This window comes from Hippoglossus hippoglossus, chromosome 17 (assembly GCF_009819705.1).
Source record: "Hippoglossus hippoglossus isolate fHipHip1 chromosome 17, fHipHip1.pri, whole genome shotgun sequence".
Taxonomy (NCBI): Eukaryota; Metazoa; Chordata; class Actinopteri; order Pleuronectiformes; family Pleuronectidae; genus Hippoglossus; species Hippoglossus hippoglossus.
In genome coordinates, this window is record NC_047167.1 from 4,902,853 (window position 1) to 4,927,378 (window position 24,526).

The following is a 24,526-nucleotide window of genomic DNA, read 5'->3' on the forward strand; positions in this document are numbered from 1 at the left end:
ATGTCTTACAAGATCAGAATCAATGGCAAACACCAGAAGGTCTGTGGGTCGATCCCCCTCTTCTCCAGTCTGCATGTTAAAGTGTCATTGGTAAGACAGTAAACCCCCCAAAACCCTTGTGTGAACGGCAGTGTGTGAATGGAATATATAGAAGCACTATATATATAGAAGCACTGCATGAATCAGTGAATGTGACTTACAGTATAAAGGTCTTTGAGTGTTCATTAAATTCCCACTCCAGTAGCTTATTACAGCCCTAAAAAAAAATTGTCCTTGTGGCTTAAAATGTCTTAAATGTTACTCCACACCTTCTTTCAGGTGGTTTTTCAGACTGGCATTGTTAAGGTGGAAATACTGACTGATTGTTTCGCTCAAAGTAGGACGTTTATTATATAAAAGGCAAAAGGGGGACATGGTTATATCGTTTAATATGTTAATATTGTAGTTTTTAATATTTAAAGTTATCATCAAGGTAATGATGTTTCTATTGACTACATAAATATGATTTTTATTTATTCAGTTTAAATGCGAGAAGAACTTTATGTTGGTGAAATTAAAAATGTTTTTATTTGTAGGAAGCTATTATTTCAAGATGCGTGCAACATTGAATTATGCTATTTATTGATTTTTAAGAGATACTGTACGTCCAGGTGTGATATGTCCAAGATGTCAATTATATGTGTCTAGAATAAAAAAAGAAACTTATACTTTTCCTTGGATGCAGCACTGTTGATGTGTCTGTTAGCACATGAGAGAAACGTCACTTGTTCCAATCAATTCTCCCCCAGCTTCTAGAGAATTCAGTGTCAGCTTTGCTCATTGTTTTCATAATGAGGTGAGCATTGATCAGTGTTAATTACTTGGTCCTAACAGGCCTATAGCTACATATTAATGAGATTCAGCTACAGCTGCAGCTACTGTCATTAGTGAGGAATCTGCCAGCATTTAAAATAATCAATCAACGGTTGGGCCTATAAAATGCCAAGAAAAAGTGCAAAGATAATAGAGACAATGTCTTGGTTCCAACCAAATTTTATAATTTTATTACCATGCGTAAATGCAGAATTACTATTTAATTAATGAACTTTATGACAATCAACTAATAAATTAGGTAACCCTTTATTGCAGATATAGCTTCTGTCCTAATGTGTATAGTCATGTTTACTAGGATCCTTTGGGTTCTCGAAAGCCTCAATCTATATACCACACTGTAGAATTATTCTGAGCTCAAGCAGAGTCGGTTTGTAAAGAAAAGAAAAACCCAGCACCTCTTATGTCAAGTACAGTTATTAGAGAAAGTACAGCACATAAAGTCTGGTGTTATTGGATGGAAACATTACTCACCTGCATTTAAACAAGCTGAACCTAGAATCTTTTTTTTTTCCTGGAGACACATTAACACTTCAGTTTAAATGGACAGAAAAATGAGTTCATGAGCGCAGTGTAACTCAAGGGCACACAGCTGCTTGTATGTTTGTGGAATTCACTTTGGTTACGTGCCACATTAGCTTTGTCTACTCAACTTGTTCTCTCTACTAAACACACAGATATGCCAACATCTTTTTCAATTACTTTGTCGCTGACTGGACAGAGTTTGTGACCATGAAATGAAATAAATGCTCCAATTTAGACTTTATAAGAAATGTGATTTCATTTTATTGTGTTTGCTTCAGAAATTGTTTTATAAAATAGACTCCTATCGCTTTTCACATGCATGTTTTTTTGCGGTGATACTCTAAATGTTTGAAAGTGTTGTATGTTGCTTTTAATCAAACCAATATTTCTACACAGATGGTGAAATTAAAGCTGGATAACCTTCTGCCACAAATCCTGAACTGTTTTAATTTTGTAAATATTTCATTTTATTTCACAGTACCTTTTAATGTGAGTTTGTGCTTTAATATGAGCTCTACTTTACTCTGTTATCTATTTGCTTCTCCTGAACTGGACTAGAGTTGTGACTGCTGAGAGTTCCCATCGCAGCACGAGCCTGACAACTTCCATATCTGCTCCTGAAGAGCTGACACCAAACGTGAGCAGCCCGGGTCTGTCACATGCGCTGATGTGTGCTGCTGTGACTGGGTGAAAAAAGGTGGACCCTCAGTTACTGACAGCGTGTGAATTTTAAAGGGGGATAAAGAATTTGAATGAAGCCCATGCAGAGCTCTGTGAGTCAGCGAGAACAGATTCTTCACCTGGGTTAATGGGATAGTTCACAGAAAAATGAAAATTCCCTCATTATCTACTCACCACTATGCCGATGGAGGAGTGGGTGAAGTGTTTGAGTCCACAAAACACTAAGGAGTTTCAAGGGTAAACAGTGTTGCAGCCAAATCCAATACAATTGAAGTAAGTAGGGACTGATTCTTTAGATGTAATAAAAAACATAACATGCCTCCATACTGCTCATGTTGTGTCATCCAAGTGTCTGCAAGCCCTGACATTCATATTTGACTCGAAACAAGGTCATTTACACCATGTTTTAAGCCTAAATGTCCACTACCGGAAGTAGCAAAGCTAGCCGACGTAGCCACATGATGATGTGCCCGAAAGTCCTTGAACGCACCTCGTAGGAAGATATCAGAGGACATTTAAGCTAAAAACATGGTGACCTCAAATTACCTCGTTTTGAGTCAAAAATGCATGTCTGGGCTTGCGGACAGTGGTGAGTAGATAATGAGTGAATTTTTGGTGAACTATCCCTTTAAACTGGTGTCATACGTGGAATAAGCATTACTTGTCCGTGACATTAACAAAAATACACCTAAACTGTACCTGGATTGATAAGTTGTATTTCCACTACAGCTTCAGCTGTTGGTGTGTTTTTTTATATTACAGATAATGATTTCTTCTTTGAGAAATAAAAACCAATACATACGTTTTTTCACTAATTAATCAATAGTTAATTAATCACTAGGACAAGAACCAATATTTCAAACATATAAGACACAAAGACAAAACACTATTTCTGGTCTGCTGTGAATGTTTCTGCAGACAAAATCACCACAGCATCATATAGTTTCCTTCAGGCCAAAGCAGTGAAGCACAACATGCCTGAGCTTCATGCCCTCTGCAAACACCACAACAGTCTGTGACATTATCACATAGCTGCCTGATAAAGTGATACTGATGCATCCTACACCTATTTGCCCTCAGATGGGACATTCCAAGAAAACTTGGCTGCAGGGATTTTGTAAGAATTGTTAAGGCAGCAGTACTGAATAGGAGTATTTTTAGGTAAAAAACACATTTAAGAATTGCATTTAAATATTGTTCTGACCCTGACGGTCCTCTGAGGCAGAGGCTTTACTGAGTGTGGTGATCTCGTGACCTTTCCTTCTGCATCACCAGCAGGTCAAAATAATCACTCCTCCAATGTAATGTTGCTACATCCAAAGATGAATTAGAAGATGTTTTGTCTTGTTGTACGCTGTATCTGGGCTGCAGAGTTACAAATAATCATCTGTAGTTATCATCCAGTAAGGAAGACAATAGAAAGCAATTATTTGTCTTATAATTCCAGAAATCTTTGTCTGTCTGCGCGTGAAACACATACCTGGAGAATGTTATAACCTATCGGCTTCATGCTTGGCATGTTTTTAAGGGCCCTAGGAAGTGCAGTGTGGAATTTGCTGCGATTTGGACGTGATATGTTCAATACAAACTTTGAATAAACAGGTGACCAGCGCTCTGCAGCAGTGGCGGCTTGGAACAGGCACTGCACTAGTTTAACATAAAGAGGGAGAGGGACATAATAGTGGAGGACAACAACCTTGTTTTTGACTTTTTTGCCATTAAGCAAACAGTACACATGATAGATTGAGTGTGTGTGTGTGTTTGTGTGTGTCTCAATCTGCGGCTAGCGAGGCAGGCAGCTTGACTCCCCACAGTGATCCTGATTCAAAATGCTCACCAGAGAGAGGGAGATGGAGAAAGAGGCAGAGAGGGCAGGTGTTAAAGAGAAAGAGTGGAACAAAGGGAGACAGAGAAAGGCAAAGAGGACAGGCGAAAGAGAGAGAGAGAGAGAGAGAGGAAGAAAGGGGGAGACCAATTATGAAAACCGTACCACAGAGGGATAAGAGAGGGAGTGAGAGAGGCTGGGAAACAGAAAGAGGGAGAGATATTTCCTCTGGGTCCCTGAGAGAGAGAGAGAGGAGAGAGGGGAGAGAGGGGAGCACAGTCTGTCTGCGTCCGGTCGGTCGTTCAGCTGATTAATTTGTGACAGGAGGGATTTCTGTGCTCCGTGCCTTGAATTGCTGCTCTAATTTATATGGTAATCTTCTTTAAGACTCCAGCAGCATACAAAAAACCTTTTATTTCCATCCCTGCTAAGCTAAAGCCTTTCCAATATTCACTACACACATACAAAATATACATAAATGCACGGAGCACATGTGGGTCATTCTCTGTATGTGGGAAAATGCGAGGACACCTCTATTTTACTTTTCCAGATAAGGCTTTCCTGTGCTGGGAAATCGTTCAGCTGTTTTCTTTTTTTCCTTTTATTGCTGTCCCCTTTTACCGCGAATAACCCTGAAAATGTCTGTCCCTCACCGGAATCTCATGTCACCCTGATGTGAAAACGCCGCTGTAAATAATTAGGGGCGTTTAGGAGTGGATAAAGACTCAAGGGCAGCTTTCGTTGGACACAGGGACAGTTTGGTTTCAGAGAGTTTGCAAGGACGAATAATAATTTGGGGGCAACAGCTCAGTTGGACACACCAGGTTAAGCCGATACGTCCACGTAGGATGGAAGAAAATAGTGTAACTTGTGGATGTTCACATTGTTGGATGCCTAAAGACAGCTGTTTGATTGCAGAGTTGATCACTATAGACGTTCAATTTGGGTTTAGTTACTTTAGTGTACACAAGGCATCAGGGTTTGTTTGTGCTTTTTCAAGCAATTGCGTATCACCAAGTCCCAAGTCAGATATATCTAAATCTGAAAAATCATAGTTACAGCTTGGATGTTGCAGACTCTAACATTAACATTGGATGCTGTTTATGAAATATGATGAAAGACAGTGGACAGAGATTGCAGGCAGATAGAGATAGAGAGCCTCCTCGACAGATCAGCCCACAGCCTTGTGCTTCCTAATCCCACTTCACCCATCATCCTCCGACCACAAGAACAGTAAGGAGGTGGACAACAGGAAGCTAATGAGCCTCAGCAGGGATGTAGTGAGGCCACAGACTGGGCTGTCCTGTGTGAGCCCCGCGGAGACGACATCAGCTCCATGACAGGCGGGATAACACAGCACATAAACCATCCCTGTGTTTTCCCAACAACAAGCCCTGGATCAACCTGAAGGATAAGAGGTATAGATTATGGATTGATGGATGGATGAGTTGTAAGGGTCTGAGCATTCCATCTACACATGCTTAAGGTTAAGATTGTGGGTGTGCGGAAGGATGGTTAGGGTAATATATGCTATACTCACACACATCACCCTGACCTCTATGCCATTGATGACTGCCTCACTACACAAAGGGCACAATACTTCCTGCTTTGGCACTGTGCCTTAGCACAGGGCGTACAGCGATGTTGCGAAAGCCAATCAGCGTTGAGAATGAAACTCTGATTCTGGCAACAACCTTAACTAGAAGGTCAACTAACTGATCACTGGTCAGCCTCAGTTAGCACTGGGAATGGCAGTCATCTGGATGCAGCTCCTGGAGAAGATGGTTGAATTCCCAGGGTTGTGTGCGCCTCTGCATGGTCTTATGGACCAACACATGACAGCTCTGGCTTTTCCACAACAGGTACAACTCAGTAATTGTTAGTTAATTAAGCCAGTAGTCATCCACTCCTCTTTCCAGAAGAGAACAGGCAGGTTGTGTTTACTTGCGAGTTAGCCAAATGATCCTGTGGCCAGACTTGCGTGAGTAACGCAACACACAACTTTGCTTTGTGTTTGGTGTGAACACAACATAACTCTTGGATCACTAAGATTAAAACCTAAAAAGTGTGATCATTTTCTATTTTGGGGATTAAATCTCTTTGGTTAAACATGTCCAAAGGTTTAATACAGACCAACAAGCACACAGAGCACAACCTACAGTACACCTGTCAGAATGGTAACACCAGAACAAACATTTTATCCAAAAACTGGAACCACCACTGCCCCATACAGAAAATGGAGAAGGGAGGGGAGCAAGGACTTTTCTTTGACTCAGTACAGACCTGTCAGTGTGTCAGCCACTGTAATCCATTTATCCATAAGGTTTCCCTCCTTAGACCCATTTATTCAAGCTGTGGAACGCTCAATGTAGTCACCGTCAAGACGGTCAACACCCATAGCGTTATTGTTAAATAATTTAAGGGTTTCCACTGCACTGTAATCACTTTCTTAGCAGCTGTTAAACCTGAAAGTACAATGTGCTTCTGGTATTTTGGTACCCTGAGCAAAGATAAATCATTCAAACATTAAGACTGTAACATTTGTGTGTCCCTTCCAGAGATGACCTCTGACAATTTGAAAACAACAGCTTGCCAGAACTGAGCAACCGGTCGGCACTCTCGCATCATATTAATAAAAGTGTCAGGAGTCTTTAAGACCTGTCACAACTTGTCATCTAGTAGCCCCAGGCTTCTCATACTAAGACACTGCTTCTGTTTTCTTGATTTGAGAGAAATAAGAACCTGTTCTGCAAAGCAGTAATAACCAAAATCTTGTTTTCTGACATGTCAAGCATTGGAATTATCATGCTCCTCACAGGCCTACAGCAGAGATGTTTTCATGAGCGTGGGTACGAAAAATCCATTTTTCTCATCTGGCTCCTGGAATGGAATAAATCCCCCCAGGGATTCTGGACGTAGATCAGTTTGAGCGAGAGCAGTATTCCTCTTTTAGCCATGTCGTGTCTCCATCCTACTCCAGAGGTGAAAGTTATTTTACTGTGACTGTCTGTGTGAATGCTGATTGGAAAGGAACTCCCAAGATGTATATAGCTGAAGCTGTGAAAAACACTAGTGTGTGGCTGCACTGGTAATCCTTTAATTCTTTTGGCGGTGAACCTGCAGTGTAGCCCTTCACACAGAAGCTCAGTTTGACAAGTCAACAGCACTTGATGAGGGCTGGGAAACATGCAAGTGGTAAACAATTCTCTCCTGTGTGTGTGTGTGTGTGTGTGTGTGTGTGTGTGTGTGTGTGTGTGTATTTGTGCTTAAGCTCAAGTGTAAATGGGAAAGTGCATGTGCAGTTCACATTTTGTGTGTGTATGGGTCAACAATAAATGTTCTTCGTGTGTGTGGTTGTGCAGGATGGGAACCAACGTGTGTCTGTGTGCAAGTCTGTGTATGTATACACAGAGTGGATTGCATCTGTGCAGTTGCACATCAGTATGCAGAAATGACTATGTGCACATTAGGGATCAAGTATTTTCCTGCACATAACTGACCATTTTTTCAGACATGTAAACTTGGAATTCTCACCCTAAATGAAATTTGACTTGAAAGACATTGGGAGATAGCGGATAAAGCCTCAAGTGTAACTTCTGTGGGACAAAGGGACAGTTTGGTTTTGGTGAGGTTGCAAGGATGGATAATAATTTAGTTGGACACTAAGCTAAGCTCTGATTTACATCGTGTGGGATGGAAGCTAATGGTAGGAAAGATTCACATGTACAACTTGTAAGTGACCAACACCCAAGACAGCTGAAGGATTGCAGGGTTATTCATGTAAAGACATTGAAATTACTATAAATGTGCATATACAAGCCATCCAGATGTGTTCGGGTTTTAAGGCTCTAGCATATTTCTAGTGCCAAGACAAATATATCAGAGCTTTCAGACAAATCGGACGTATCATAATTACACTTTGGATTTTGCAAACCCACCTCTTATCACCAGACAATGACCTTAACATTGTACGGTATTTCTAAACTATGAAATATGTTCTATGACAGACAGACAGAGTGGACTGGGGCTGTGAGCAGAGTGGCAATAGACCCTCCTCGACAGATCAGACCACAGCCTTGTGCTTCCTACTCCCACTTCACCCATCATCCGACAGCAGCCTCTCACCACAAGAACAGTAAGGAGGTTGACACAGGTAGCTAATGAGCCTCAGCAGGGATGTAGTGAGGCCACAGACTGGAATGTCCTCTGTGAGCTCCATGGAAACAACATCAGCTTCGTGACTGTCTGAAGACGGCAGCACATCCAGCAGCATTTCCACAATGACAGCTACAGCCTTGCATGTGGGAGCCCAAGGCATGTGTAAGTTCAAACGTTGCTGTGAAAAATACTATGTTAAGCTATGGTAAAGATGGGTTACAATAAAAGCCTGACTGATATGGATTTTTGAGGGCCGATACTGATATTTGGGGGTAAAATTTCTGATATCAGTATGTTGGCTGATATGTATGTTTGAGTTAAAAAATTGTCAATGATTCCTTATCTATATGCCTTATGATGTCATTATCAAACCCTTATGATAAATGAATATAATTGAGGCTAGATCTTTTACAGTTTAAGCATAACTTTTTAAAATTACAATAGCTATGAATATTCATTGTTTATTCTTTAAAATAAAGGTTTTCATATTGGCGTATATTTGCAAACATAAATGCTGATACCAGTATGTCTAACACCGAATTATTGAAGTGCGTTGAAATGACATTAATGTGGAAGTAAGTAGTCCCGATGTAGCAGTTAGTGCTGACAAAACTGGTGCAACAGGATTATACAGGAGTTCTTGATTAGAGTTTTTGGATTGGAAAGTCAAAATACAGTTTTATTTGCAGACATTTAGCTTTATTCACTCCAGTTCTGAAGAACTTTTTGCCAAAACGCTGAAGTGTGTTTTAAGTTGTAGCTTAGTTGTCATGTAAGTTAGCTTGAAACAAATCATTGCACCTCAAAACTCCAGTTATACATATTATGGAAATAGAATGTTACATGGTTGGAATGTTACTATTTAGCTATGGCAGCTGGATGTTACTGTCAATGAGGTGTGGAGAAAGGTGTCTTTTTTCAGTTCTTATGTAAAAATATTCGGTACAAACGTACAAGTGCACAAAAACACACAAGGAAATATGTGTCCATTGTTACTTCAAAGGAAAAGGAACAATATAATACAAAATATTCCAGGGTTTGCGAGATCCTCCTCCCCCCGTTCATACAGTAAAATTAAAATGTATGAAAATTGTGTGTTTGTTTTTTATCAACCTGTGAGCAGCTCTCGTATCTCCACATCTGTGGTCTTCCGGAGCAGTCGGACCAGAGCGGGTATGCCTCCACAGTTCTTCAGTGCAATCTTGTTGTCGTCATTGGCTTTTCCGTACACCAGGTTCCTCAGGGCTCCGCAGGCGCTGCGGTGAACATCAGTCATCCGGTGGTCCAACAGGTCCACCAGCAGCTGGATGCCGCCCTGCCGCCGGATCTGAGGGAAGAGGGGGGAGGAAGGAATTAATATACAGCGACAGAAGAGGAAAATTATAGGAGTTATTCCATACTTTGCCCATGTACTAGCTGAAGATATTAGGGCTTGTTTACCCCAATGAGAAAATTGGGTAAGTAAATTAAAATTTCTGCTTCTTCACCAAACTTGGAAATGATCAGGGAACAGTTACAGGTTGTCTGTGTGTGTGTGTGTGTGTGTGTGTGTGTGTGTGTGTGTGTGTGTGTGTGTGTGTGTGTGTCTGTGTGTCTGTGTCTGTGTCTGTGTGTCTGTGTCTGTGTCTGTGTGTCTGTGTGTGTCAGGCGTCCTTCCCTGCTTTCTTTTTACAGATAAAGAGATAACACCGGGCAGACTCTCTCCTCTCTATAAAATCCAAAGACACATTAGTGAAGGAGACAGAATGCTCTGCATGTCGTCTCCTTGATGCCCTCAGTAAAGGCAAAGACATTATCAGCTGATGCACTGTGAATAAAAATCTCTAACCAGACTCGCATTATTTCGAAACTAGATGCCAGAGTAGATGTTAGTTGCTCACGTAATAATGTAATAAAGTAATGAATGTGTTATGCTAAAAACTATTATAAAATATAACATTACAACATTACAATTCGTTGCCAACTAGTTTTACCTTTTGACAAATTAAATTTGCTATAGCAAGGATAAGAAATATAAATATTTTTATTACTGGCCATTATTTATTAGTGGGCAATTAACTACAAATAATTCATTAGTGTTTTGGATTTATTACAGTTTTGTTTACCTGTAACACATGAAAAAAAGTGAATACCTCTCAGTTGCTAATTTGTCTAAAAATCGTAAATATTCACTATTCACACACGTTCTAACACTGTCACATTGGTATTTGATTAATTTAAATTAAAAAAAGAATTAATTAAAAGCTTAAATTGAAAGTATTACTGTCTCTGAGTCCTGTCTGAGGGGATGTATTAAGAAGTAACTCATTGAATTGAGTGCACCAAACAAGTCGTTGCAGTGTTTTCAGTGCTGAGAGACTGAACAGGCCCTTCGCACCTCTTCTATTACTCCACCTTTCAGACATCTCTCTCAAGGGCAAAAAAAGGCCTGTTTACTGTTGTGTTGGCAGCCTTGCTATAGTCTAAACACAACCATACTTCATTCCTCTATACACTCTCTACATCACTCATCTTTCTTCTCCATCCCGCTCTCTCTCTCTCTACTTTAAATGCCTGTTGGCGGATCTTTGTTTGAAGAACCTTGTTTGCTGTTAAATCCATCGTCTCCATGGGGATTAATAAAGTTGCATCGAGCGGAATTGAGTTGACATTGAGGAGAGAGACGGAGAAGTTTTTTACCCAAGACACAGAGTGGTGATGGCTCTCAAAGGAGGGGGGGATATAGAGCACCGGAGCAGGTTGATATTCAGAGTTGGGTTAAGTGTGTATATTGAAGAGTTAATGCCTGAATTAAGATGTGTGTTGGAACGTCCGCTGTTGTTGTGACACACAGAAACACACACCAATATATACTCAATAACACCTTCATAAAATTTATTGCAGTGCGGTATTTGTTGTAGTTCTGCATGTTATTAAATAGATTCAATATTTAGCTGTATAATTATAGCTGAAATTGTGAAACCGTTTCATCATGTGGCAACCCACTGTGAAATCACCGAAACTGAATTTAGGCAGAGAGCTTAAAAACACTGTATGGCCAACTATACTGTACCTGCCACCTGCACCACACCAGGCTCCTGACTGCTCCATTAGAAGTTGGTGATAACAAAGATAGCTTTCATAATTTGAGGTTAACTTTATGCCAAGTGTTAAATAATGTTATTGTAGCAGGTGTTCCTGTGTGTCATGAACTTTACAGTACCTACACTTGTGAGTCTTAAAGGGGAATTTCGGGCAACCTGTCAATCTACAGGGCCAATAACAAGAGTTTTTGTGATTCTGATTAATTTACACACCCACATTTATAAGTGAAGGAAGATCAATGGAATTGATTAAACATTATCTACTTGTTAGCTGTAATCACTGACTATATATAAAAAGTATGCAACAAAGTTTCCTGCAGGTTAAATTCATTAGCCGTCTTGTAACGATAACGTTATAATAACAGTTGTGCTGTTTCTTCAACAACCATATGGCTATTTTCCCCTCTTTTTTACTCTGAAAAATCCTACTTGAAAAATCCTACTTCAAAAACTCCACAGCAGGATACCTTTCTAAAAACAATGTTCAGCGTAACTCTCATAACCTGAGCACATAGCTCAGATCATATCTGCATACTAGTGAAAGTGGGTCTATGGGGGAAAGGATGTTGTGTATGTGTATGTTTTGATTAAACCAACTCTTTAATAATTAATCTGAATAAGGAATCACATTTCTTGGTGTGGTTTCTCTTCAGAGAGCAGTACCTCAGATTTGATCTTGTTGTCTCCAAAGCAGAGGTGCTGGAGGTAGGCAGCAGCGTTGGATTGGACTGATGGGAACTGATGCTGCAACATCTGGATTACCTCTGGCAGCTCTGGATCCCTCCAGCCAAACTCCCTACAGAGACACAAAGAGAGATAAAGATTTTTGTGTGTGTGTGTGTGTGTGCGTGTGTGTGCCTGTGTGTGTGCCTGTGTGTGTGCGTGTGTGTGTAGGCAGCTTGCCTCCCTACTGATACCCTGATTTAAAATGCTCACCAGAGAAAAAGACAGCGAGAGGCAGAAATGCAGGTTGGAGATGAATAATAATAAAACAAGATCAAATACACAAATTTGTACTCGCACTGCTCCATGATCAGTTTTAAATATTATCAACTAAAATAGCTGTTAAATGGGATCACAACAGCACTCAGTACTAACCTAAAAACCCTAATGGTAATTTGCTGTCAGTAGGTGAAGGTTTAATAGTGAGAATGCATCAAAGACATTACACCTGCATGTGTAGATCTTTCCCTGTATGTTAAATTTGTTCACCCACACATATTCATATTTGACTAATTACCTTGTAACTCAATGCTCACCATGTAAATACACAATTTCAAACAAAGAATGATGCAAATGCAATATCAAACATTCCGCAATGCCATGTCTTGATTGTGTCAGAGGACAAACATTGAACAATCTATTAATCTGACATTATTGTATGAACATAATATGATAGAAATCGACATTATATTGTACTTCTGTTGTACTACGGAAGAACAGAACTAAACGCTGATTTAGGCAGCAGAGATTAAAACAGGAAAGTTGAAATAAGTTTAGATGACAGTGCTGGAGAGCTGTATGATATGAATAGGATCAAATTATGATGACATAATTAAAACCCACACTGCCGTGCTTATAACATTTCCATAGGAGCTGTATTTTATCTCCACCAAACCCCATAATTGATGTTTAACTTGGTTAAAATCATGAAGGATTCAGTTTATTATAACAGCAGCTGTAGAGGATGGAAATGTGTTTTAGAAAAAAAAAGTCAACCCAAAGAAGCGTCTTATTTTTACTGGAAGTGAATAAGAGATTGCACTGAGTTACAACAGTTAGTGAGGCACGGGCAGTTCAGATGTGACGTCATGACTTCAGTAGCCAAATATCAATGTCCGTAGCTCTCGAATGAGATGGATGTAATGTTCATTATTTATTCCATCATATCTATAGACCTTTGGCCATGTAGTGTAACAACAGCAAAACCTGGCACATGTCAAGCCCTGACATCCCCAATCTGATCTGTGCAGGCTGAACTGACACTTACAGATGGTGATTAAAGCTGAAAGCTGTTTGTTGTCTTTCAAGTGAGCAGTGTTTGTTTTGTCAGGTCACACTTTAACACTCATTTAGAACCTTCACCTGCCAGGATTTTACGTCTCTGTATAATAGACCTATCCTTTAAATGACCACACACCCAATGAAGAAATCACTTTCAAACAAAAACATACACAGCATGGATAGAAATACATGTATACAAATGTGTATAAGGTCTAGATAATCAGAGTCAGGTCATTTCCTGTTTACATTTTCTTAAAAATAAATTCTAAATGTAAAAAAAAAAATCTAAATTCACAGGTAAAGACCAAATTATGTAAATCTTTTTGGGTTCATGTTTGGGGTTTGATTTTTTATTTCACCACTATGAATGACTTTGCAAAATAGAAGATGTCCAGCGATTAATAATAGATTTCCATGCTGCCAAAAGAGCTAAGACAGTATATGTTTTATCAAATGAACTTCAGTTGAGCAGTTTCCTAAAGCAAACGGACACAGCACACGGCTAAAACATATGGGAAAAACAACTTACTTTAATCTACTGTCACTAAGGTTAAAGTGCCCCTTCAATAATTTCATCTATTTTCTCTTGGCTATGATCTATCATGTGCAGCACCATTACAAAAGTAGTAACTTTCTGTGGTAAATTATGGATAGAACAATGGCAGCTGCTCTCCACTAATTTCTACTAAGCTCATCCGGCACATAGCATACGCACTTGAGGCTGAACATATAGCAGACCCTTTGTGAGCGAAGCCGCTTCACTTTGCTTTGGCACTGGAAGGTGAAGAACAACAGGAGCCATCTTGCCCTGTAAGAGCTCCCCCCCTGCTGCAGCGGAGAATCCCTTCCTCCCCCAGCAGCTTTGGTTTTAGTGAGTAACCTGGGTCCACCAGTGCTTTCTGCCTAAAGGCACGCTTTAGGCACCCACATGCAGAAACAAGCCCAGTAACCCCACAAATGTGTGTGAAGAAGGACACACGGGGGATTAATGTGAGAAAGATGTGATGTAAGAGAATGAAGTCGAGAGGAATCAGATGGAAGCGGTGGAGGTAGGGAGGGCGGGGCTTATTGATGTCGATTTCTGTAGCCAATGGCAAGAAAAGTGGCACGTTTCGTTGACAGCGTTGGTTTCTAGGGACCAACGGAGATGGGTCTTATTCCCTCCGTGTGATTTTTCATTTATAAACCTGAGGTGCATGGAAGGAGGGTAAGATACTTGGTGTTAATTTTGCTACAATTGTGCTTAACAATGTTCAACTCAGTTGAAACATTCTCCTGCTTTTAAAAAAACATTTTCTGACAGTTGAGAGAAGTTTGGGCTGCATTTAGAAGCCCTGTTTATGTGGAAGCCATTTCCCTTTGATGTAGCTTATTCTTGATGCAGCAACAGCCCAACGTCCCCGTGGAGATAATTTCAGTTCAGTTAGATCTAACACATGCACACACACCACCGAATGCTGTAGGACAACTCAGTATGCAGCTTAGAGCCGCATTAGATAACGGTAAAGCACACACACAATTCCAGCACACTAGTATCGTAGTCAAAGAGTGTGTGTACGTGTGTCTCTCTGTGTGTGTGTGTGTGTGTGTGTGTGTGTGTGTGTGTGCGTGCGTGCGTGCGTGTGTGCGACGAGACTTGTGTACAAACCCAGCCATCAGAGGCAGTGCAGAGGAGCCAGGATTAGAAAGCTTGTATCTGTAAGTTTCATTTGGGCCAATGGGATGAAACCAGTGTTTGAAAAATGGGGAAATGGGAAACGGAGCGAAGAGAGAGAACTATTGGAAAGGTTGTTTATTTCTATATCTCTCACTTTAGCAATATTCTAGTTTTTTCGCCCTCACATCTCATTGTCTCTCTGAGTTTCTTTTCCTGACCCCCTCCAGGCACAGCCCTACACAAACACACATACACATCCACAGCATTAACATAATCATGATGTTGTGCACAAATAAGCATGTGCCTCATAAATATGATCATAGATGACATAGGCTTGTGTAGGTCACCTTCTGGGCTAATTGACAGATAAGACATCTAAAGTTATAGCTGAGCAAGCTTTCAGATGTGTGTATAACTATATGTGTTTGTGTAATTATTTATGTTTTTTTGCATTATAAAAAGAGGGGGAGCAGGGCACCAGCGATGGCATGTGTTGACATGAAGCTTCTTAAATAACCAGTAAACCAGATGGCGGCACTATATCTGTCAAATTCAGCTAGTTATGTAATCATTTGGTTAATTTACAGGGTTAAACTCAGCTGGTACAAACAAAATAAATATTATTAACCATTTTTAAAAAGGCTAATGGGGATAGAGGTGTTAGAGAAGCAAGCAAAATATTTGCACTTTAGTAAAATCTTTCCATTTGATGCTACTTTACAACCACAGCTGCTACTTTTTAATCCTAAAGTTTAGATCCATATTTTCTTTTCTTTTGAAGCACCTTCCCATATGACAACTGAAACAGTTGTTTTCAGCTGTAATGATTTTTTTCCGTCCTTCCTGGATGCGCAGAGATCCCATCTTAATGTAGGAGATAGGAGACAAAATCAATTGTGTATGTTCTGTGTGGAAAAAACCAAAACATTTTAAAGTTTTATCAAAGCTTACATAACACAGTAGGTTAAGTCAAATCAAGTGGGCATCTTCCAAAGTCATCTTCAGAGTGAAATTCACTCCCACTGCGGCTCAGAATGGAAACATTGTGTGGGAAAACAGGAAGAGGGAAATCTGCCATCAAATAACTGTAAATATAGATGATTTCACATCCTCAGACAGTCAAAGCCTCATCGGCATTTTTACACAGAACATAAACTGGAATCAAATCAGGAAGAGATCTCCTTGTGGCCAGAACGGAGCAGAGGACCAATTACAACAGCAACCTCTTCGATGTCCAGATGGACATTGGAAACATGTGAAGCTATCTTTTAAAAGAAGGGTTGGTGATTTGTTTCTGAAACACCTCTGTGCTCTCCCTGCACATACACTGACATGCACCACAGAAGCAAGTGAAGACTCACGGAAAAGGAGTCGGCTTCTAGCAGTTGTCAGTCAGTGCACGTTCTTGTGTTTTGAGGGGTGTAGCTTTGATGAGAGGGCCGATGGGAGGGGGTGGGATGTATCAGTTGCATTTGTATGTAGTGTGTCGTGCTCTTGCTTGCTTTTCCAGTATTACCGACCTTAGCCTTAAATAGGCTCTTAAATCTGAATACCTCCACCAGATATTAGACAGAAAAATAAAATGCATTGGGAAGTAGCAAGCAACAAAACATGAGAACAAGTTCACTGTCACCAACAAATTCAATCTGTGTTCAGATTTCACAACGATTGTGATGGATTGTTAGACAAACTGTGACTATTGGTTGCTGAGGGTCGATAACCTTACGTTGATAAGCAGGTCAAATCAGCAATAACTCATTTCCCAGCATGCATTGAGTTCTATGCTTACAGCCGTTAGATGCCGTATATCACACCATATTAAGGTAAGTCACTGTAGTTATGGGATACACCATTAGTGAAGAGGGCATTTCTTGTATCTATGATGCAGTGGTAGAGATAGTACGTGTTCAAGGACACAGCCCACCCTGCAGGTGCCCAAAATTCACGGAGAGTTCTGAAGATCAGTTTCTGTTACAATGACCCACATACTCGGAATATGGATTCTGATTGACATCATTGACACCACTGACGCCTTTCATTCATTGTGTACTTAAAGTTCCATCATTTGTATCCCCGTCATCAAATGTAAAGACCACATGCAGCATGTAGCATCTCTCCAGAGTGTCTATTTATCTGTTTGTACCATTGTCAGTTCCTCTGCTTTTACATTTAACATTGTTATTTGACCTTGTTTTAGTTGATGGAGTCTGACATTCTTTTATGTCTGTATGATCTTAGTTGTGTTTGAGTTCACTGCATGTTTGGCCCTTTGACAATAAGGTTTCTGCCTCAATGCGTCTTCTGAGGTTTTTAAATAAATAAATGAATGACTGAAATGAATTCCCCGGTTCCTTTCATCTCACAATTCTCCATCAATATCTTCTTCAACTCTCTCCCCTTTCTGAAAACCTCTCCTTTACATCTGTGGCAATCAAAGAAATTCCTCGAAAAATTATTCTTTAAAACAAAGAGTACAGCGGAAGTTCTATCTGAGCTTTAAGGATGAACAATGGAGATATTTGAAATTGAATTTCCCACCACGTCAGGGTAGCCCACAGTGAAATATCTGAGATGCAGAGAATTCCACTCAACTTAGACCCTTTGTAATTTTTTATAAATTTAACAATAACAATTTTACTCTTGAGAGGAAACGTTCATATGAGACGTCCATCAACACTCAATGTTTCTCCAATCTTTTTTCTAGAAAGGTGCCACTGCTGAACTGGTTATTTGAGGTTGTAATTGTGTTTTTCAGGTCTTCCTCTCATCCAAACAGCACCCAGTGATGTAACCTGCACATCAGTTGCCGAAGAATTAACACTGCTTGAAGGAGAAAGTGACACAGAAATCTAAAATAATTAATTAAAAACACTCTCTCTCACATTTACCTCCTATCTGAAGTGTGAGGTCAGAGAGGGGCCATACACGTGTACCCGCGAACACACACACACACACACACACACACACACACACACACACACACACACACACACACCAATTCAATAGAGAGTGGATTGCGAACACAAAATGAATGTGAATGGAATGAATGAAGTGGCACAGACTAATTGTTGGTACAATAAGTGACAGCCCCACACACACTGAAAAAACCCTGAAAAAAAGTGTGCAGGACAACAACATAATGAGGGAAATGCCATTGTCACACATTTTGAGGCGACAGGAAACATGAAAATGCGATAAACAAACAAAAACATGGAGAAATTAGCACACACACATACATACATGCTCACACACACTTGTAAACACACACACACACACACACACACACACACACACACACACACACACACACACACACACACACACACACACACACACACACACATGTACAAGGACAGAAGCAGCGCCTATAATAGTTGTAGCCCCACAGTGGCACATCACAGCAGATCTAACTCAACCCTGGGCCTCAGGCTGTGATGCTCTGCAGGCACACACACATGCTAACACACAAATACACACAAACACACACACACACACACACGCCTGCACATACAAACACACACAAACTGAAAAATAAATGTACATCTTCAACATATTGTAAAGGTCCGCACAGACTACAGGCTTCATCTATAAAATGTATCATACCGGAGCAGAGAGTACACATGAGAGTAATCTACCTACAATCAGAATCTAGACAAAGTGTGTGCGTGTAAGTGTAAGTGTGCGTGTGTGTGTGTTCTGCCCCAGAAAGCTGTAATGGTTCATTCATTCCCTAACTCTAGCCTGCAGCCGTACTACTTTTCACTCAGTGATTCTCTCTTTCACTCTCTCTTTCTGTCCCTGTTTGTGTGTGTGACACACAAACAGGGACAGAAATGTGTGTGTGTCGTTCGAGAGCATAGGGAACAGAGGAGGAAATTGTGCTTCCAGTCCCAAACAATGTGTGACAACATCACAGCAGGATGAGCAAATAATACTGAGCCATCTGTGAACTTTGGGCAAAAAAAATGTTCGGTGAGAGATTGTTTGCACTGGTTTAGTGTTGGGGTTAAGGAAATAATATGCAGGATGTTTGGATAGCACTGCTGCTGTGACACAGCACATAACAGCACAGACAATTGTTGAATTTATATCCCACCACGTCCCGTAACCTTTACAGGTGAAAAAAAGCCTATTGTTATTAAATAAAATACTGTTCCATTAGTCTAATAAAAGACAAAATCAATGAAATGGCTGTATTATTTATGTAGACTGCAAACAACATTACATTTACGGAGACTGAGATAATAAGCATCGTTGATCTTTGCTTCCTTGACTTTGATTGGCTTTCAACTTACTCATCTTTTATTTAGAATAATAAAATTATATTTTTTCAGTTTATAATTAAAATATATTTAAATGAAACAACTAAAAGGACACAGAGTGCATCCAAGGCTGATTGGCCACTTTATCACCATATTGCATATACATGTATTAAGAAATAAAAAAATCCCAGCTGATCTGGATCCACACCAAAACTTCCCTGACCCATACCACATCCTTCCATCAAGTTTCGTGGCGATCCGTCCAGTAGTTCTTTTGTAATGCTGCAAACTAACAAACAAACAAATACAGATGAAAACCCAACCTCCTTAGTTGTCAGGCCTGAGTGGGCTCTGCAGGTCTTTCTCTAAATCCAGGACAAAAGCCAGAAAGCCCACACCACTGCTCGCAAAGTTTAACACTGCTGGAAGCAAACAGTAATAACTGCAGCAAACTAAGTTGACAATATGATTGGTTTTTAAATGAATTTAGATGTTTTTTACATTTGGATTTTGGCAGCTGGTGGAACAACAACAACACGATTTGGAAACGTTTCTCCCATCAGCAGTGGAAATTATACCCATGGAGCAGCATGGTGTCGTGCTGTTATTCAGTGTTGGAGTCAATGTTGGAAATTGACCCAATGGGCTGTAAAAACAAGGCAATAATAACATCACACCTCCTTTTTTTTATACTACTTTACTTGTTTCACGAAAGCACAAGAAGGCACCTACATGACTTCCTCAAACTGATTTTGACAGAAAGTTTAACCTCAACCCAGAAACAGATGTTTTCACTTGAGGCACTTTTAATTGCTGACCTGTCCCCTGTTTTGTTTTTCAAGTTCTTCCTTTATTTTCTCTGTCTGTGCTTTCTATAAATACGCTAATTTCATAACCTTGTCCCTCTGCACCCTAACCCTGCAGACGGCTCTGATCTTAACACATCAGATTAAATGAAAAAAAAATTCTAAAAAAGAGAAAATAAATGAATAATGGTATGAGGAAAAAAGTCTTTAAGTGACGCTTTACTTCTCGCAGAAAAATATGCATACATGCATGTGTGTGTGCATGTGGGCTATTGTGTGAGTGTGTGCGACTTTGAAATCCCCCAAGAGCTGTGTCATTAGGTTACTCATTGGACTGGTGCGAAGTAATGACAAACTGTCAATCTGCTCTTTGTTCCTGGCCAACCAGGTGGGCTATCTCACATCACCACTTGTCTGGGTATGTGTGATTGTGTGTGTGTGTGTGTGTGTGTGTGTGTGTATGTGTGTCTGTTTCTACAGTCAAAACATTTACAGCACAATAAGAGGTGCCAGGCTGCAGGCGAACCAACAATTAAAGCTGGTAAATAAATAAACTATCTATGAATTATGTATTCACAAAGCAGGGTGAGGTGCTGTAATGTGAGGGCTGCAGGCAGATAATGCTCACTTCTATATCTGGCTGAAAGGATTTCCTGTGAGTCAGGGTTTTTTAGTGGAATAGAGCGATTTGAAACCGGGTAGCGAACTATGCGATTTGTGTCGCATATATTCGTGTGTGTGTGTGTGCGGGTGTGTGTGTGTTGAGGGGAGTGGGTTGAGATGTGTCTGATGACTCATTCCCCCAAAAGGCGAGACAGAAATACAGACAGACACGGAGACAGTCAGGTTGGGTAAACCAGCAGAGAAAACTGACGTGAGAAGAAAGGAGGGGAGAGCGAAGCAAGTTAAAAATGAAAAGTCAAGGGCGCTGACTCATTTTGCGGCAGGACATCGACCAAAACTTCAGGTGGCTGATTAACAGCAAACACATTACAGTGTATTAATAGCAAACTAGAATAAATTACAATACACTTGAGCAGAAACTGATCTCAGACCACCAGGGATGTGTCCACAATATGTTCGGCTGAGGATATACAGTAATTAACACCAGAGCTGATTAATGATGGACAACACAGGTTAGACTCAGTCGTCCATGTAAATGTCCTTCAAGTGATGTTGTAGCATGAACTCTCCATGTTTTCTTCATCAGGTCTCATCTATCCGTCTCACTCCTCTACGGACCCACAAGTGTCCTCTATTCTTCACCAAACAGTGAGTGAGTGTGTAATTAAGATGGTGTACTTCACAGGTTTGTTGTCTATTGTACAGTGTGTGTACTGTTGTCACACAGGAGTATGTGTCTACAACCTCTTATACAACAGCCTGAACAAAGAGAGGCTTTCTCATATACTGTATGATGAAGTATTAGAGCCACCCTAAAAAAGTAAAACTAAAATGAAAAATGAAAACTTTTTTAGAATAACATTGCAAATTTGAGTAACAAGTCATTATATTATGAATTTTTCTCCATTATACTTGATAAGAACAAAGACAGTCATATTTCCCTGTGAGCACATTATTAACTCCGCCAATCTGCATTGATTATTCTGATCATATAAAACTACTCCCCTCACTAAACTTGGTGGAAGGATGTTGTACGGGCCAGGAAAGAACCCATTCAGTTTTGGTGCGGATCCAGATTGGGGGGTGGATCCTGGAAAATGATTTCCACTTTGTGAGCATTGTGAGCTATGTGGTGTTTTTCAACATTTTCATTGCTTTATAAAAATGTGTGCAATTTGGTGCAGTGAATTGAAATGTAGTTTCAACAGGGGACTGTTCTAGTGCCATTCTAGTTCTGTATATCTTTTACACTGGGCACCATAACCCATGATATTTTTGTCACCCTCTCCTAAAACAGAGATTTTGTTACGTGTTGGACAAGTGGAACAAGATCAGTGTCCTACCAGTTATGATAAACTGATTATGTAACACTGTTTTTTACTCAAAATTACAACTTCATTCACACAATATTAAGATTTTATTCTTAAAACATTATGTCTTTGTTATCAGAGACCCTGTAGTAATATGACAATGTATGCCTTAGTGTAAGATTAGGACAAACCCTCTCACATCCGTCAGAAGACAGAAAGCCATTAGAGTAGAATTACACTTGTTTCAGGTCTGCATTTCATTCATCAATATATCCATCTTTTCAGAAGTTTGAGATTATATCTTTCATGTTATTTTGCTTGATCTCCAGCAGAGGCACTGACTGTTCCTAGTTGGATTAAAATGGTTACTTTTATACTTGGGGTCAGAATATACTGTACATCATTTTCAGAGATAGATAGAACTGAATTTGACAAACAAACTGTTTTGGTTAATAACTTCTAAAGCATTTGAATAAATAGTCTGTATGTATTTTGATTGTATAGGAGGGGCAACATAGGTGTTTTTTATTAACAAGAACTAAAGTTGGATAGATCACTGCTCCAATGTGCCATCTGATTGAAATATGAGAGGATTTTGGAAAGGAGTTCAGAGTGGCAAAGAAAAAAGGACAGAGACTATAAGAAAGACTGATGCTGAGAGAAAATTTGAAAACGAAAAGAGTGTTGTCTGTATACTTATGTCATTCAGATAGTGTGTGTGTGTGTGTGTGTGTGTGTGTGTGTGTGTGTGTGTGTGTGTGTGTGTGTGTGTGTGTGTGTGTGTGTGTGTGTGTGTGTGTGTGTGTGTATTTGAGGGTGTGTGTATTTGACGGTGTGCTAGTATGGATGACTGACTGGCCCACTGAGGCTGGAAGAGATGAACGAAAGGTCAGGAGATGTCATGCAGAGCAGAGAAACACACACCCACACACACACACACACACACACACACACACACACACACACACACACACACACACGCAGTCCGTCTCAACCCCATGACTGAATATGGATCAGAGGTTCTCACTGTGCTTACGAGCATGAAATAAAATGAGGCACTTTTATGATCGGGTCAGATCCTGTCTTTGTATTCGCAGGAACGTTTCCATAAATTACCGACAGCCTGAAGGAGGGAAAGTGTTGGAGAACATAAGAAGCTGTTTCCACAGTAACCTTAGGTTAACCCTAAGGTTACTAACCTACCTTGATTTGCCAGACGGTGCCAGTGTGTGGCTTGACAAATCAGCTAAGTGTTATTGGTTGGAAGCTTTGACAGGATAAAGATACCATGAGGGAGCCTGGGGCAGACGGTGCCAGTGACCTTACACCTCTTGAGTTATCATGTATTCACTGTGCTGATATAGAGAGCATGAGTGTAATTAGTGATTTGATTCATTTCATTTTTATTCCTCTACATAGTCTATATCTACTACTTCATTTCATAAGAGACACTGAAGTGTTTCTGTAGCTCAATTCATGGTGGATGAGACAACCTTTTGTTCCCCAAGACATGAACAAGACTAAAACTACCTTAAATATAATGTTTGATCACAAAACCTGTGAGAAGTTTCTTGAATTAATAATAATGACTATAATGAGAAAGATGAAGATGAGATAAGTACAATATAGCCTGAATATTCAATGACCTGTATGCACCCCATAAATCACATACTGCAGTGCCTGACTGGTACAACAGCATCCTCCACCGCTGTAGGTTAGCCGGCATATTGTTAGCTAACATTATGAATAAGCCAGTAGTGTTGGCTAATGTTATGTCTCTGCCAGTATTTTTAGCTAATGCTAATGTATCTGGCAGGATCCTGTCAGCCATAGACTGTATATGAAGGTGGACAACATGGGGGCTCCCTAAAAGTGAAGCTGAAGCAACGAGATTGCCCCCTGGTGGCTGGCTGCAGTATAGGTCATAAATCCCATAGAACGGTAACTCATGGTTTTGGTTTGTTTTTTATTAAATACTGATGCTAAAAAATGGGGAGACTGACTTGCGATTGGTCGAAAATGTGATACACCACAATCAGTAGTGCGCAAGCTCTGGCTCCAAATGAGGTCATTGACACAAGATGGCAGCGTTCATTTCGTGGATATTTTGGCTTCATTTCTGGAAAGTGGGAGGAGGTGGTGACAAATCGTCCATCCTTATTGATATTTTTCTGGCAGTATTGTTAGCTAATATTAGGTCTCTGGCAGTAATGATAGCTTTGGGAAGGACATTTGTAATGACTTAGGGACTATTTGTGTCCACAATCCCAGTCAAAATCAGAAAACATGTGACAACAAAAGAGCTGAGACAAACTGAGACAGACTAGCATTATGACATTAATGGAAAGGTAAGCCAACATTATCACATTAACTGCAATAGGATATTGTGGTGTAATGATAAAGTCACTTTTACATGGCAGTCTTTTCCGGTAGAAGTGAGGGCCAAACTTGACACGGAGCAAGCCACACAAATACAACGGTCACAAAGCACGTTCAGAAATCACCAGGACGGACAATGGAAACAAACAGTGACCGAGTAAATCAACAGGTAGATAAACGGATGGAGGGATGGATGGATAGATGGAAAGCCCAAGGAGAGAATGAGGAATATTTACAATCTAAAAAACAGTTCCTTCCATCATATACCTACAACTTTTAAAAAAATCAACTAATAATTAATCTGTTTTTTTAGGAACTTCTGAGAGGTTTCAGGTCACATGA

The 24,526-nt window shown here is 40.1% G+C and overlaps 1 protein-coding gene across 6 annotated transcripts in view; it reads right to left on the reverse strand.

The window, feature by feature from the left end:
- ctnnd2b (catenin (cadherin-associated protein), delta 2b) overlaps positions 1-24,526 on the reverse strand; it is a 166,422-nt gene that overhangs the window by 41,913 nt on the left and 99,983 nt on the right. For all 6 annotated transcript variants that reach the window (XM_034613774.1, XM_034613772.1, XM_034613770.1 and 3 more), the window contains 2 exons: positions 11,806-11,938; positions 9,173-9,386 (listed from right to left, as the gene is read on the reverse strand). In XM_034613774.1, the coding sequence (XP_034469665.1) occupies positions 9,173-9,386; positions 11,806-11,938 (347 nt within the window). The remainder of the gene's footprint in view (positions 1-9,172; positions 9,387-11,805; positions 11,939-24,526) is intronic.